This window comes from Hylaeus anthracinus, unplaced genomic scaffold (genome assembly GCF_026225885.1).
Source record: "Hylaeus anthracinus isolate JK02 unplaced genomic scaffold, UHH_iyHylAnth1.0_haploid 12001, whole genome shotgun sequence".
Lineage (NCBI taxonomy): Eukaryota > Metazoa > Arthropoda > Insecta > Hymenoptera > Colletidae > Hylaeus > Hylaeus anthracinus.
The window spans coordinates 14,036,408-14,053,491 of NW_026534348.1; the positions used below are offsets into that span (position 1 = coordinate 14,036,408).

Genomic DNA, 17,084 nt, shown 5'->3' on the forward strand with positions numbered 1-17,084 from the left:
AGTTCGATACGAAGGAAACAGGATAATTGCCCCACAGATTCCATTTGTTTCTTCCAGTGATATCGGGGGCTCGTCATATCTTAAACGACATTAACGTATCCTGGAAGCAAGCATTAACTAAAGCAGGAATTAACGGGATATAGAGATGCCGGTTTGACATTTAGTGAAATTTCTTTTTAAAAATGTGTGATGTAACTATTTAGTGATTTCGTCCGGAAGCGTGTCGAGATAGAACGTCGTAAAACTAGTAATAATTTCGTCTAATACGTTGTCGATAGTTCCGCGCGTAAACGTAATACTTAGTGAAAGTAAAAACAGTGCTTCTAGTATCAGTCTGCAGAACTGGTACCATCGTTTCCATCGAGAGTGCAAGTGCTGAATGAGCGGTATATCTTTCTACGGTTACAAGCCTGAATAAAAGTACATCGACTCGATGAGAGATTGCCAATAGTTTAATACATATATCCTCGTTCGTCGAGTACATAAAATTATTACAACGAGAAATAGAAAAGTATATTTGAACTTGTTGAACAGCAGAGTCAGCATTACATCTTTAATACCGGCTTATGCTGCAACTCGATCCATCACTTCACCAAATTACAGAAAGTTTTTGCCAGGGGTACGATAGCGTTGACGTCTCTCAAGGTGAACGTTTCGCAAAGGAAACATTCGCTTGCCGTTTGTATTTGTAGCGGCGGGTTGAAGGATCGACGAACGGAGTTGCTCAAGTCGACCACGTGGTTATGAATGTGCATCGACCTCGTCGAAAGTTTTCAGTATACATCGGCGGAGGCTTCGCTGAAGAGATCCTATCTTAAACAGGACCCTCGAAACTTCGAGAAAGAATTTAAATACGCAAACACTGATTACCGTGATCGGTGTTGTACATTTATTTGCGGGCGTCTCGCTTCGAGTGACAAACCGCGTCGAGAAATTGCGCGTCAGTGGGGACAGATTTTTAGAAAGCAATCGTTGACTTTAATCGTTTTATTCGCGAGAACTTGACCAACTTTTATACCAAACCCGAAGTCGAGCGAAGAAGTTTCGGAGTCGGAGTGAAGCGACGAAAAATTCGACGGATTCGTCGGACAACGAAGCAGTAGTTGTGCGACTCCAAGGACAACGATAACTAAAAAAAGTACTCGGAGTTCGTTAACGCCAAGAAATCTGCAAAGTAGCAAGATCCCGCCCGCAAGAGTTCGTGATCTCAAAGGGCCCCAGGTGGAAGTGTTCCAGTCCAGATCAACGATCGGAGTCAGTGGGCCGTATCAGAGATCGAATTTAGGAGGGTGGGTGCAGTGGTGCAGTGGTTGCAGGAGAGCCAGCGAGGTTGGGGTGGCCTCGTCCAGAGGCGCCTTGGTACCGAGTGCACCGGGCCCCGGGGCTGCGGTGGTGGGTTGCCTGGTTGGGGTGTACCCGTGTTCTCCCTCCTCCACGGGGCCCAGGGGCCCCATATCTCATCACCACCAGTCTTATCCGAACCAGCAACAACCGATTGGCTGCCGTTCCTGTTGCTGTGTGCATAGCAATCACCAGCCAGCTTCGGTCCAGCTAACCAGTCAGCGAGGCGGCCTATCGCTGAGGGTAGCGAGGGTGGCGTCCACCACCTCCGTCCGAGCCGCCCCCTACGCCCACCCCCAGCACCAGGAGCTGGGGCAGGAGTGCAGGTAATGACAAATCACTAAACATACATTCTAGCTTCACTTCGACACGTATAGTATTACCTTTACTACCACTACTACTAGTACCACTACCACTACTACTCCCAACACTACTACAACTACTACTATTACTACTACTACTACTACTACTACTACTACTACTACTACTACTACCACTACCACTACCGCTACATCTGCTTCTACTCTGTTGGTCGTCGTCATCAGCAGTGTTTGACAAAAGTACAATATAATAAGACTATACGTGTACGTAGTAGCACGCCGAAGTAAAAACCACGGTTGATGGAGTAAAAGAGTTATCCAAAACCAAAAACGCACGAAAAAGGTGTAGGGAGGAGACGGGGGCATTGGGTGGAGGTGGTGCGCACATCCTCGGCAGCCCGATGCTGTTCGTCCCGTTCACGGTGCCCACCTTCCCCGCGACGCATCATCAGACGACCCATCCTGCGCATCAGACGCATCATCAACAGCTGCAGGCCACTAACCAGAATCCGGTTCAGCAGCCGCAACAACTCAACCAACTCAATCAGCTGAGCCACCTGAATCACCAAGGCATCGTGCCGTCTACAACGAACCAGCCGACCATACATAGCACCAGCTGTTCGCCGCAGCAACAAGCAACGACACCCAGCAAGGTAAAAAGAATGCTACGTTATCACTTACGCTTCTTTAGTGGACACAGCGTTCGATTATTCCACGTCGTAATCATAACAAGGTGGAAATGTTTGTCCAAACTCTACGCATTCGTGTTTACATCAGCGGAATCATACCGTAAACACATACACTAGGATGGTCTACCTTATGGTAGATGGTTACTACTTGAAACAGCTGTTTGTCGTTACTCAGAGATGTAACTGATGCAATTTCAAAGCTTTGTTCATCAGTACCCTAATAAATGTCATTCACAGACGTAAATGCTTTTCTAGTCGGGATCTGATACAATTTTGAATGATGGAGGGAAATTTGAGTGCTCTCCTTAGGAAATCAAAAGTGACTTGATAGTCCTCCAAGAAAATAAAGTTGCGAGAAAACGATTTATAAATACTGTCTTATTCGATACGATGTTGCTCATGTATGAACAAATTTTATACGCGATAATTTATTTCAGAGCTATATCTTATTTCAAAGCTATACAGTGGTAAATTTAAGTGGTTTACCATGATATTAAGTTACCTATTTAACGAAGATCGTCTCTGTTCTCTTCACTTCTATTCTTTCTAGAAAATTGAAACTTTCACGCAATACGCAATATATTCCGGAAATGATAATAGTAGACATTAGTATAAACTATAACAACTATATATGTAGTTGTCAGATTGTTTGTACGTGATATGTTTGAGCCGTGATGGCGATAAGCGTAACAGTATAAAAAAAGAAGAACTGAGCATTGAACAATGAAACGAAATATTCTATACATTTTCGTCCAATGATTAGAGGAATATCTCGCAAGCAACAATCCTACAATCCATCATTGCTGATCGTGACAGTTTAAAAATAATGTGCGTGTCTCAATAGCTAGGACAGAGTCGTTTATCATCGAGTTACCAGAATTCCAGTTCGCTGATTTGCACATCAGTGGTACAATTCGCGCCATCCAGTTGAACGTAAAATCGGAACTGACCGACTATAAATGAAATAACAATTCACTGCTTATATGATATACTCTGCCTACATGCTATTACATTAACTGGTCTTGCTCGTAAATATTTAACGAAAACAAATTTAATACCATATTATACAGAAACCGTTATCAACAATGCGCGTTGACGCGCGAGAATTGTGTTTCTAAATAAACAGCTTATGAATTATTACATATGTATAATTATGGTAATCGCCATAATTATGGTTTATCGCCGTTCGTTTCTTTTTTAATTTAATATAGTCTTTAAAATTGTTTATCCTTTTATCATTGCAATGGTACGATATACCTTTACATTTGTTATACTTGGTATTTTATAATATATCATATTCTAATAATTACTACACAGTCTAGTGATACACTGCTACTGTACCAGTGACACATGTTCACTATGTCATCAAACTTATATTATTTCTATTGTGTATTATTGTTCAATCTAGGATATTCTCAATGTTATATCTCATTCGCTGGTTTTTTCGAGCAACCTGTTTGAAGTTGATCGGTAGCGAGACAAAATTCTCCACCAACCCTCGAGTAACCTCTTGACCTACGCGCTATGTGACCTAAGATGAAAATTGATCGCAAATCCATGTAGATCAGAACCTCCAAGTCACGCTGCAAACGAACGTGAAAAAGAATAAAAACAGTTTATGTGGAACGATGTATTATCTGGGTCTACCTTCGATTTACCTTCGCGTTTGTGTTCAGCGTCACGGAAACAATACGCTTGAAGCTGAACCGCACGGAACTGTCACATGATCTTCAATATCAGATCACATGTACCCGCTTAACTAGTGGCATGATCTTATCGGCGTAGGCTACACCAGCATGAAGGACATAATAACACTTAATTGATATCTATCGATATCGGCACCTCTAACGACGCCCCAATATCTACGCCCCGCTGCTGTTTCCCCTCTCGGCGTGTCTCACGTTTGCAAGTAGCTTCTTGTTCACGGTATCGCTCGAACCGTCGTATTGCTTCTTTCATTCTTCTCGCCCGCGTTTCCTCGTAGCGACGCGCTTTTATTATCCTGGCCAGGATTCAAGTCAATTTTCTTTAGCGAGCCATAACTCGCTGAGAGAGTTTCTCTCGGGGCTAGCGTCGTCGAGATACGCAGCGAACGCGACGCGTTACCGTTGCCAGCGAGAACTTCCTTTAATTCTTAAAGTCTGGCAGTCCGCGGGTGGTGCTTCCTCTTGTGGCGCTCCGACGCTCTGCAGAATCCACACGATATTCTCCGAAACGATACGACCCTCTTCGCAGTGGCGCCGGCTCGCCGATGAGAAGAAAAGACGTATCGTGTTCTCGTGCGAGTTATCAATTATCAAGCGTCACGCTCGGGATAGCTACAGTTGAGAAGGAAGCCAACGAATGGGAGGATCAGTAGCGAGGGGGGCTACAAGGGGGGCATCGCGTGAATTGATCTCTCCATCTTTGTTCGGGAACAAGGTTAAATTAGGATGGATTGACGCGATCAACCTTTCGAATCATCAGAAAATTATTCTGACACGAGACTCGCTCGGGATCGCGGCGCGAGGGGATTAGGATTACGATTCCTTCACGGCAACGTACACCGTGCACATCCCCTTTCATAAGTATGAGGACTCTTTCTCGATTGGAATAAGTATACGAAAAGAGTTACGAATCTATTAATAAATATCGTTTATGTATTTGAATTTGAAGTTCAAGAAAAATTTGTGGCAAATTTTACGAGCTGGTCAACAGATTTCAGCTAAAATATTTGTAACATTGGAAGGAGCTAATCGACTCCTCTATATGCGTGTTAAATTATAATTAGTATTCTGCAATTAATGTTAACAATTTCATACTAAAACTAATTATTCGAAAGTGTAACTTGGAATTTAAAGTAGATTTGGTCCAAGTTACAAATTTATTTACTTTCGTACAATTGTTCTATTATATGTTTAGAATACAAATTCCTTTGATTGAAACTTAAATGAAGTTATATTTATCCGCTTTAGGAATGTAAATATTTATAATTTGATGAACGTTGAAGAGCGCAATACATTCATATTTTTGATTTCCTCGGTGCAATTGATCGGTAACAACAAGAAGGAATGAAACGTGGAATAATTTTAATAATAATAATAATATAATAATAATCGAAGAAATAGTAATGTTACCATGAAATTATTTTCACAAACGTTATTTATAGCATTATTTATATGCGTGTTTCTAAAGCCTTTACGAGACGTGCCCGGTGGCGAAACACGAAGGCAGCAAAGCATCATCGTAGAAACATTCTTCCAAATTATCGGAACGTTTGCTGATCATATTCCAGCCTCTAAACTCGCTCCTGTTATCGAGCGCAATTAACGGGAGTACAAGTTAACCTTCAGGCTAACGTGCAGTTTTCATCCAATAAAGGGATAGAACTTTGTAGGCGGGTGTTCGCAAAAGAATGAAGAAACGATAAAGAAGGAAGGTATGAAGGGTGGGAATAACAGAATTTCTAAAGCGAGGGAAATAGCTGCTACCCTGGAAGGAGGGTGTGTAGAAGGAGTAGGACGACTTTGAGAGTTGTTCCCGTAACTTTATTAATTAGAGGCCGTTAGTCCTTGTTGCTCGATACACCTTATATACCTACCACGGTCATGGCTTCTCTTCCAAAGAAGAACGAGCATCTCGTCCTTCATCTGTTCCACCTCCGGGCGTCTTCGGCGGCGCTCTTCCCTATACGCCCCGCGAATCGATCATCGTCAATGTCCACGGTAGTTTCCGATGTCTCGTGCCTTCTATTATTGCCTCTCAAAGGATCGTCACTCCTTTATTGTGTACGATACAATTATTTGGGCCATGGCTCCGTCGGGTTAGATTAGTTTAAACAAATTGTGTTAATAACGCAAATACAGAGTGAATGTCAGAGTTTGGAAAATTTGATATTTGCATAGCGAACAAAAATCGTAGATTCATTCGAAAGCTAGCTTCCGCTTATGTTTTACACATAAATTAGAATCCATTAAAGAGGAAGCTTTATTTTTAAACGTTATTGGAAAACAAAATTTGCCCAACTCGGGCAGAGACTCGAGAGCTATGAACTTCTGTAGTTAAACTTCGGCACTTTTCTGAACAATGCGTTGTGTAGTTATTTTTCCCGATGTTCCTGAGGTTGTTCTCCTCTCTTGAAGTACATGGTTTGTAGAAGATGGTTTGAAAAGCGATCACAAATTTATTTTTTTTTAAAGACAATATTTAAGTATCGAACAAAAGTTTGAATCTCAAATATCGATAAAAAATTTACCAGAAAATGTTCCCTAAAATGAATCTACAATTTCCACGGAAATTCTAATTTGCTAAATCGGAGAAATGAATATTTAATGCCCTGTACGATGATAACAATATCATCTCAATACTGTCCCTTGAGTGTATATGCGGTAATATAGACAGAATTGCTTGAGCCGAGTGTAGATGTATTTGCGCTTCTCAACTCTTTGTACGAACCGACGCATTCATTGTTGTGGCACAAATTAAGCAAGCGAGGTCTCTGCAACCCCTACGCCTCAGGCGTTAGTTTTATTACAGGCAGTACATCATAACCTGAGATTCCTAGCTATATGCACACGTCATACATATACCGAGAGACCCTCATCACGAGATATTCAACTAATTTACTTCATAAGGAGATTTAAAAAAATTCCAAAAGGGTATCTCAAGATCTCGAAGCCAATTTTTGAAAATCTTTTTTTATAAAGTAAAAATAATTTTCATGTACATTCTTCCTGGAAATTTCTTCTGCTCGAAAGTAGAAATGAAACGGAAAGAAGTAATAAAATAAATAAACTGTAGATTTTATGCAATTACGATACAAGTGAACATGTCTTCTATCGACTACAGAAGTTACGAAGCTCCTCAAGTTCCGAAACGAGTGCTTCACCCGTTCACCGCGGTTTCCCCTTGCGAGAAACCTTTGTCGCGGAATCTTTCTTTGCGCACACGTGGCAGGAACTGGGCTGCTGGAAGCGAGGAGTTGTTGCGATACCCCTAACGGTTATATCTTCCTTTCCTTCATCACCGAGTGCATTCTTTCCTGGCGTCTATTAGCGTCGTCGCGCGAAAAACACTAGGCGAAAATGTAATTATGATCGGGTCGGGCAACGTAATCGGTGGAAGAAAGGAGCGCGGCACGCGACAAAGGACAACCGGTTAGCGCTTGCCATAATTAGGAAATTGCTTTTCGCATGGTAAAAATGTATCGTGGCGAAGAAAGCGCAGAAGGAACTCATTATGGGAGGAATTGTTGGGGATGGGGAAAGGGTGGTGTTAGGGGTTGGGGGCGAAACAGGGCATGCAGGGCGAGCAGGGGAGAGGTGGTTGGCCTGGGTGGAGGAGAGAAGTTGGCTAGGGAGGAGACGGGATGGTCGGAACGGTGGTGAGTGGAATGGGGCCTGCGTAGCCGTTTTCAAGGGAAAGCGACGCGGAGGTTGCTCATGGTGGAAAGGAGTGAGGCGCGCAAGGGGAAGATCAAAGCACTGGAGATGATTTCATTACGACACGCCACTCGTCTACTACGTTGAGATATCAAAAGAGTGGCGCGGCCTCATACAAGTACGCCAGTCGTCGGCGCGGCTTCGCTCGGCGCGGCGCGGCGTGTGGAAGTTTTCCGCACAATGCTTTTCTTGTCGGGCTAAAGAGAAAGGAGAAGGTTCCTGTTGCGGGAAGAAGCAAGACGGAAAGAAGGAAAAAGCTGGCGCGCGGAAGTAACCCTCGGCGTTCTGATTCCGAGACCTCCTCCCTTTCCTCGAAGGGAAGAATATTATTAGCTCAAGCTGCTGCCTATTGTCGAAATAAGTTCGACCGAGATATCAGATAAAGATACGAGTCCAGTGCATTCAATTCATCCGACACTTATGAAATTCACTTTTATGAGTCGATTCCTCAATTTTTCACAATCTTCTTCATGTGTTTGACGGGCATCGTTTCTACGGGGTGGATATTGAAAGGTGGCTGTGGTATAAGATAGATCTGGCGTTAATTCTTTGGGCTATAGCGGGCTACAAAATGCTCTGCATGAATGAATTATAAAAAAATAAGAACAAAATATGGAATAAAAAAATTCATTCATTTAAAGCTTAGTTTTCGACTTGATTATTTAATTTAATTATCAACTCAAATAACCAAATGCGGGAAGATTGAATTGCATTAAATATGTTCGATATGCTTCCGAGGAGACTAGCCGTAAAAATATATATATATATATATATATATATATATATATATATATATATATATCCACCAGTAACTCCATCCTTCCACACGGGGAGGCATACGTACCATCATCGCGAAGGATTTTAAAGCAAACGTGGAAAGTTGTTACTTACTGGAAATATGATACTCGGGCCTTGCCGAGAAGTGTTACTATCGCGCAACACGAACTCTACACGTTACTCGACTTTCGAAGTTCCGTTGATAGCAGTTCGAACCGATACCAGTTGTTATAAGCGTTTTTATAGAATTTAACCTCTAGTTTTGACTAAAAACAAATCTATTTCACTTAATGATTTCATAAAACATGAGGGTTGATGAATTAAAATGTATAGGTACAAGTATGCATCCGTAATTATCATACGAATTTCTGAATCGCTATACCCTATAACACAACAACAATTACACAATTATAAAATGTGTTGCCAAGCTGTTTAGAAACTGATGCATGTACTAACCATGTGGAGGTTTGTTGTGGAGCATTGTCCGGTGAGAACATTGTATTAATTATTGCGTTAATTGATTGCGAATTTCTCATTGAATCGATAAAAGAAGTGCCTTTAAGTAAACTATAATAGCGGTATATAAAGGAATCAGTCCAGTTATGTTCACCTTTCAAGCGTTGCGTACGCGCGACTGCGTGACTAATCGTCTCACCTTGGAACTCGTTAAGCCCTTTGATCGACGAGCAAATTTTTCAACCCTTTGCCCTTTTTAATACCCCTTCTTCCCTCGTGCCTCCGGCTCGTCCAGCTAGTCCGTTGATCGCTCTCGGCCTCGTCTCCGATAACAACGCGACAGAGGAACCCGCGGAGGACGCAATTCCGCGGAATTTCAATGAATACTTGGTCTCAGATTGATCTGAAACCGGAACGCGCGAATCCCCTGGATAGTCCGGTAATTAAAATGGAATTCGTGAAAGGAGAAAAAAAATAAAATAAAAAGGAAACACCGTCGCCCGGCTGGAATGAATACAACGCAGCGGGTGCCATCATAATATTTTACAAATGAGCGTACCGAAGCGGTGGCTTACGGAGAACGGCAAAGGAGGGGACAGGAAGAAGGAAATAAAAGAATAGATACGAAAACAAGAACAAAAAGGGACAACGCCGAATACAGCTACGCCGCTGATGTTGCAAGTGTCTGGTGAGTCCTCCGCCTCCATATCATTTCCTCCTTCGCCTCTTCCTGCTCCGTTTCTAGCCCCAGCGTGTTGCACTTGTGCCGCAGATACAAACAAACAGCGGGTCATACAGGCGAAGTAACAAATGCCGGACATTTACATTTAGCAGCGAGGGTAGCCCCCTCTCCTTTCTCTATTGCTCTCGGTTTTTTCTCTTTATCCATAACGTTATCCCCACACAGTTCACCGTCTCTCTTTCTCTCTAGTGTGTTTTGCATTTCTTTTCCCCCTTTACAACTTCCCTTGTTCCGTTTCTCTCTCGCAAATTGCTTGCGCTTGGTAACGAGAGCGCTCGTGTTTGCAGGTTGCATTATGTACGGGCGGCTCTGTACTGTCCACGGTTAGTACAGCGCTGGCCTTCTTGGCACTTGCAAATTTTTCGCTTTTAAATGTTAATTTCGTCGTAATCGATGGCACTCCCCCCTACCGAGGTACCAGCATGCCCTGCCTGACAGCTTTCGCCCCTTCTGTCCATCGAGTTCGTCGTTGCGGGAAACGTTCGTCCAACGTGCTTGGTCTTATTAATCGGCGGATCAATGGAAATGAATGTCGGTAATTTCATTGTCGTAACGGGATCACTTAATTTGCGAATCTTATTCCGTACAACTTTCTAAAATCATAACATCTATTTCAGGTGAGAATTTTCAAGAGCAATTCGATATAATAAGTCTATTTGAAACGAATAATAACTGTTAACGGTATCGTAGAATTTTCTTCGTAATAGTTTCAAAGCCATCACGTTTTTTTACTCTTATTAGTCAAGACGTCTAATCAAGTCTGTGTCGACTACAGAAGAATTAATTTCATTTTCTTCAAAAAGTTCACGAGTCTCCTCGAACACATCAAAAGTACAATATCTAATTTCATCAACCTCTGATAAATCATTGATGAGATGTAGTCAAAAAGACAAAAAAATAGAAGCCAACATACATACGTACGTACATACATTCACACAGAATTTTGAAACTGGGTTTTTATATGAATACCACGAGGTAGTCTCGGTATCATTCAACATTCACAAGTGGTGCAATGACACGGATAAGTTCCAATGCATACTTGTGTAATTGTTAATCGAATCAACATTATAAGTGGAAACGTGACAGACAATTGATATGCACGACGTATGGAAGTTGGTAGGTATGCAAAACAGAATGTAGCTAATAGTGACAACCGACCTCTACCCATCCAGCGAATTACAGATGTGCTTCGCTGGCTGGTAACTACGAGTGTCCAATTACTTCCTGTTAACCGTCCGATTGTCGTCCATCGCCATGCAGTGATACTTCTATCTCGAAATAAGCCATGGTGTGGACCAGTCACTGCCGTCGACATTCTGCTTAATATAATTACGAAATATCGATCCTATCCAGTACAAGAGAAGGGAGTGACGTGAACGAAAGTTTGCTAAACGTTTTGGCTAATGTCATTACCCGACTCTGAATTACGCGTTTTATCTGTTATTCGTAAAATTTTTTTTAAAACCGATTCACTTTAAGAAACCGCTTCATTTTTGTGTATAATTTTCATTTGTTCCATATCTGGAGTTGCAGTTAGGTTACGTCATTCTCATTATACATATTCCCTTAATGGGTATGTAATTGCATTAATACCATTACTAATTGACGGTAATATAGTGCTGTCTGGCTCAATTTGTTCTATTAGTTTTACAACAGTACTATCGGCGGAAAACAGTAGTATAAGTAGAAATAGCGTGTAATGGTCAGACATGTCGGTCAAGTCATGTTTCATTGCACGTGCGTCCAATGAATTCTCATATTCAATTGTTTCTTTAGAAACAAAAGCTCGTACAAGAAATGTTTATTCTACATTTCTAATTAATTATTTTTCATGGAAATACTTCTTATCGGGATGTACCAGAATAATATCCTTTGGCAGATGTATTTACAAATCTACACTTTGAGAAAGTGCAATAAAAAAAATCGATATTTTGAAATTTCTAGACTAGAATACCCCCTTAAAGGTTGCAACATTTATATAAAATAAAGTAACATCGTTTGAACGATATGTATAATAATATTTTTATCAAAATATTAAAATATTCATTTCAAATTTTGTTATATTCTATTACGCATAGAAAAGAACCGAGGAAACTGAATTATTTAAACAAAACAATCATTAGAAACACCTTGACGTATACCATTCCGTTAAAAGTCTTGCGTACTACTTTTACTTATTACTGATCATTGATAAATTCACCTACATATCCAACTCGGATAGAAAGAGGTCCGCGATTCTTCGAAATGATCGATGGTTGCTCATCGAAAAGGCAGTCTACAAAGCACCTTGGGAAGTTGAAAACAAAGTGGTAGTACGAAATAAGGTGGCATAAAGCAAGAGGAAGCGGGCGCGGTGAGAAGGGAGAGATCGCGGGCAACACGCGAGAATAAGAGGGTTGGATAGAGGCGGGAGGGACTCGTTATGCACGAAACGCATTACTTTTATCTCAAGCAAGCCGAGAGTGGCGCCGAATTGCAATCAATTTTTTGTCTTTCTTTCTCAGCCCCACTCATCGCTCACCCTCTCCTTCCCCCTCTCTCATTTTATCCGCAGTCCACTCAGTTCCATTCCTTTTGGTTCCGTTCTGAACTGATCCGTGCCTGCCCTGGGCCGTGTTTCGTTCGTTCGTTCGCTCATTCGTTCAGGATGGCTGGCTGGCGTTACCCCGTGCAACCGGAATTTGCATCCCGGATCCCACTATTTGCATTTCAATTCCACGAGACTCTCACCACCGTCGCTGCCACCGCCGCTGCCAAACGGCGGGTACAAACATAAATACGAATTCAAGGGTCCACAAATGACTATATCTCGCATAACTTCCCGAACGATTCTGTGTATCCTGATTAGGTCCAGTTGCCATGGACTATACAATTCCCTGCTCCACTTCCGTTGAATTAAAAATTTCGATTTATGGATCCAACCTGGGATTAACTCGAGTGATTACTCAAAGTACTTTGCGTTTTATCAATGACGTTCGATGCTCTACATTCTTTGATGCACTGTTGCGCTGAAAGCTACATAGGAATTAGGGGCGTACTCGATCACTGGACCGCAATTAGAATGCAAATTTCATTTAGATTTACCATTTTAGACATTTTGTTTAGATTATTTATTTGAATGTTCGACACAATACAGTATCTACAAATGTTGAGATCTTGTTATGAATTCTTTTTGAGGGTGAAATTAATTTATTTTTAATGTTGTCATAACCTATCAGTTAATATGTATTGTATATTTAAATTGATATTAAACTTTACTGTATTCAGATTTTTAACTTTGATTTTAAAGATTTTTAAATTATTTTATTTAAAGAAAGAAAGAAATTAATTAATCGCTTTCGTCATCTTAACATTCGAGTTATCACTTACAGGCACTTACAGTTCACGTAATGTCTGAAGCGTCTCGTTGCGGTTTAAGTGGAGTACAGCGTTCACCACCTTATCGTGCATTCTCAGCAAACTACCTAAGTTTCTTCGCAAACGGGATCCTGGATGCTTGAGTATGACAAAAACGTTGATGAAACGGTTTTCCTAAAGCACCTTTAGTAACACAAAGTGATGATTTATCTGCTTAAGTACGCTATGTACGCGTATATGCATATAGTAATCGCGCTCGCGAGGCAACAGTTACAGGATTATAAAGATAAACATGAACTAACCAACAAGGTGTTATTAAATGTTTAGAGTCATTATCCTCTTCAGAGATCCTAGCTTGTATGTTTAGCTTTTAGGTTATCTAAATATTGTCATAAGGGCAGTGTCCATTGAAGTTGTAAATAAGTGTACATAATTTAATTTTATAACGAAATAACAACTGATAACAGCGCCACGAGATTAATGTAAGTTTCGAATTTATTATTTTAAACGAGATTATTCATCCCTGGACAGTTTGTAGACTTTTGCTCTCCTAAAATTAATCGTCAACTATAATATACAGCATGAAATTGTGAAAGTAGTTATCTCGTATCGATTTAATCTTTACATAAGAAGAAGATTTTTGTCAATTTTTCATATGTTACTCGTCATTAATGTTTTGAACGAGAGTGCCAATTTCTCTGGATTATTCATGTGTAAAAAGATATATGTATACATATCGAATTGAATAACCTCCACCTTTTCGAAGTCGGTTAAAAGCGAAATAATCACAGTCAGCTAGCATAAACACTGCGGAGTGTTTACAGAGAAAGGAAATGGGATACAATGTTATATAAATTGAGCAACAAAATCCATCTAACCAAGACGAATTTCAAGCGTAAATCTAACGCTTGTCATCGCAATTGAAAGTCGTCCGGTATAATCCCGCCACGCGGTAGCAAAAACGGTAACGCGACGTCTTTCCCAACGTATCTGCGTCGAAGTACATCCGGTGATTTATCTACGCTGATACACGATAGTAGCCGCGTACACCGCATCAGTGTAACTAACCCCTTCACTCTGGAGAGCCCCTAAGGCGATGCTCTCTTCGACGCTCACGCTCGGATCGATCACATGTGCAGCCCGCTCTCTTCTCTTTCCATCTTCCACGCGTGGTGCGCCTATGTCTCTCTTTCTCGTGCATCAAGTTGGTCGATCGTGATCGTCAAAGGGTCGCTCACTCGTAATCAGTCGTGCGGGGGCTCACGCACGTCCTATCGCGACTATCGGGGTCGTTAACCCCCACCCCGTCACCGTTCAACCCTCCTCCACCCTCCTACACCATCTTCTCCTCGACCTCCTCCGCCGATGCAACAACATGCAGACCCTCGTTCGGAGGCGTTGCCTGATCTCAAACCCCCTTTTACGGGCAGCTGGGTCGCAGGTGAGACGTGAACGGACAAGAGAAAACACGGGATACAGAGGAAGGAAAATAAGGATCGTGCAGTAGGTATTCATGCGTGTCGAACACCTTTCTGGACTTTGAATTATGATACTTGCCTCCTTCGGGCGCGTAACGGCGTCGTCTTTGATCTTTCGAGACGTCGTTTATCGATGCATGACTTGGATCATTCCTTCATCTAGACAGTACAACGTAGTTTACAATTCATTTTTTTTCTGATATATTTACTATATGCACTACAGAATTTGTCAAATTCAGTTTTCATTATTCCATAATATAATCAATTTTTGTTTCTTTTGAAATCTTGCGAACCCATAGGGATCCGTTGGTCCTCAGTTTGGGAGTCACTGATTTACTCTGTCATTCGTTGCTATACATCCACAATGCATACACGATGATGACACAATATTATCGGTTTTATTTAATACGGCAATCAGTTCCACGACCATTTTACAACTGCGATACGATCAAAGTTTATCGTTGCTCTCGACTCGTAATTAACCACATTATCGCTCGGTCATCGAATTTGGATATCACGAACCATTAATAGCATACTGATTTAGGTTTAGTTGCAAATTTTGTGTTATCTGCGTAACGTAGAATTTAATTCGTCGATTATTTGTTTCATGTGCTGCTTGTCGTGCATGGGTTATTAGTTATTACACTACTATCAATATTGATTCTAGTTGGAAATATAGATGATCACAGAGGGAAAATGACAACGACTTACTATGAGTTTAGAAAACCAGTAAAGCTTCCAGTGTGGAACAATGATATCAGTCATCACAACAACGTGTGAACAAATACAGTACATAGAGTACTTACATTATATTTACATTGGAAATTCAAAAAAGTGAGAACTAACAAGGTAATTCATACATTTGAGAGGTATACGAACGCATATATGTCACTCACTGTATATACTCTGTGGTCATGGTTCTGTTACATACACCCTGTTATCGCCTTGTCGAGGAGAAACGTCATGGGTGGGGGACGTCGGGGGCGCAGGGACTAGATTGCAAATGAGAGGTTTTGCGATCGCTATATTTCTTGTTGAGATTTTTAATCCCGCGGGCAACACGATGCCAGTCCAACGTCCAGAGATTTCCAAGCCCCGCCTCGTTTTGCTCTTTCTTTCGCAATTCTCTGCCTTTCACCTTTCTCCGCGGTCTTTCTCTAACATGATCGTTCTTTCCACGGACTGTTTGACGTGAATAAAATATTCGCTCGTATTGTAAGGGATTATCCGCCGTCAGCCTTCCTGCGTGTGAAATGCTGGAATGACGGTGCGCGAATTGCGTTGGCTGGAATCGATCGCGTGCTGCGACGCACACTTACAATATGCCTTTAACTTTACGAAAATTGTCGCTTGCATGCATGCAATTGTTTACGAACGAATGGACGGAAAACCGTTCGTGATAATCGTGAAAAGAACGACATTCCTACACCATTTTCTGCGGTGTACGCTATCGTTATAATTCAAGTCATTGATCGATTTCAATAAGCTGTACTTTTAATTATTCGTAAGTACATTTTGCCTTCGATTGAAGAATAATTTAAATATCGTTTTATTACAGTCATCTTACTAACTGACACTGTTAAGTCTGTTTTTATATTCGACAATAAATGATTCATTTATGTTAAAATAAAGTAATGCATAAATTGTTTATGCGTGCAAAAAATAGTTATGTAGAACTGTTTTTGTATAACTTTAAAAAATAAAAAAAATGTCATCTGCCAGGTTGGTAAAGGGGATAAATAGAGAAGTGCGCAGTTTCCAATAACCATTTATACTCAGTTGTGTAGATTTTAAAAAATACAACTTTTTTAAAACCTTTTTCGATATCTCTCATCCCTCTGCAGCTCCACCGCGAAAATGGAAAAACTTTTCAGGGGATTTTCCCTTTCAAACCATATTATGGTATCAACGAAAAATGGTTTACTGTATCGAAAGAATTACTCTAGTTTGATGCGATGTTACAGAATTTGCTGATTGTACGGTTTCTCTATTATTGTTAGCGAATTTTCAAAACTGTGGTTTTCTAGAGAACGAAACGTGTCAGCTAAATGTATTCCACACTTTCTACTTTCTCCAAATTATCAGAGTGCAAAAAATTTTTGACAGATTTCACTCGATTGCTATCATTAAGAAGCTTATATACGTGATTAAAAGAAAACTGCATCCTTAATCGTACGCGTTGATTGAACACGAAATCCTCAACGCATCAATTACAGTGAAATTAGTGGATCAATGATCACTGTTAACCACGAAGGTTACGCATCTCTCGTTACTATATAATCAATGTAATGGAGTACGACGAGCATCTGGCATAACAACGACGATGCTCGGACCGCGGTAATTGCTTTGGCTTGTTGCTTACATATGTATACACAATACCTAGTTGAAACGGGAGCCGCGTTATTATTGTAAACACTGATATAGCTATCCAGACTGCAAAACAAAGAGAGCTTGAATACCAGGCTTCTGTTTTGCTTTTCATTATCCTGTTTACAGCTCCATTG

General features: G+C 41.0%; 1 protein-coding gene across 4 annotated transcripts in view; it reads left to right on the top strand.

Moving 5' to 3' along the window:
* The first annotated feature begins 1,064 nt into the window (after positions 1-1,064).
* Positions 1,065-17,084, top strand: part of LOC128890579 (nucleolysin TIAR) — a 501,564-nt gene continuing 485,544 nt past the window's right edge. For 2 of the 4 annotated variants that reach the window (XM_054149221.1, XM_054149220.1), the window contains exons 1-2: positions 1,065-1,667; positions 2,005-2,314. In XM_054149221.1, coding sequence (XP_054005196.1) covers positions 2,063-2,314 — 252 coding nt within the window. In that variant the 5' untranslated portion in view covers positions 1,065-1,667; positions 2,005-2,062. The remainder of the gene's footprint in view (positions 1,668-2,004; positions 2,315-17,084) is intronic. The other 2 variants (XM_054149219.1, XM_054149222.1) reach the window with 1 other exon arrangement.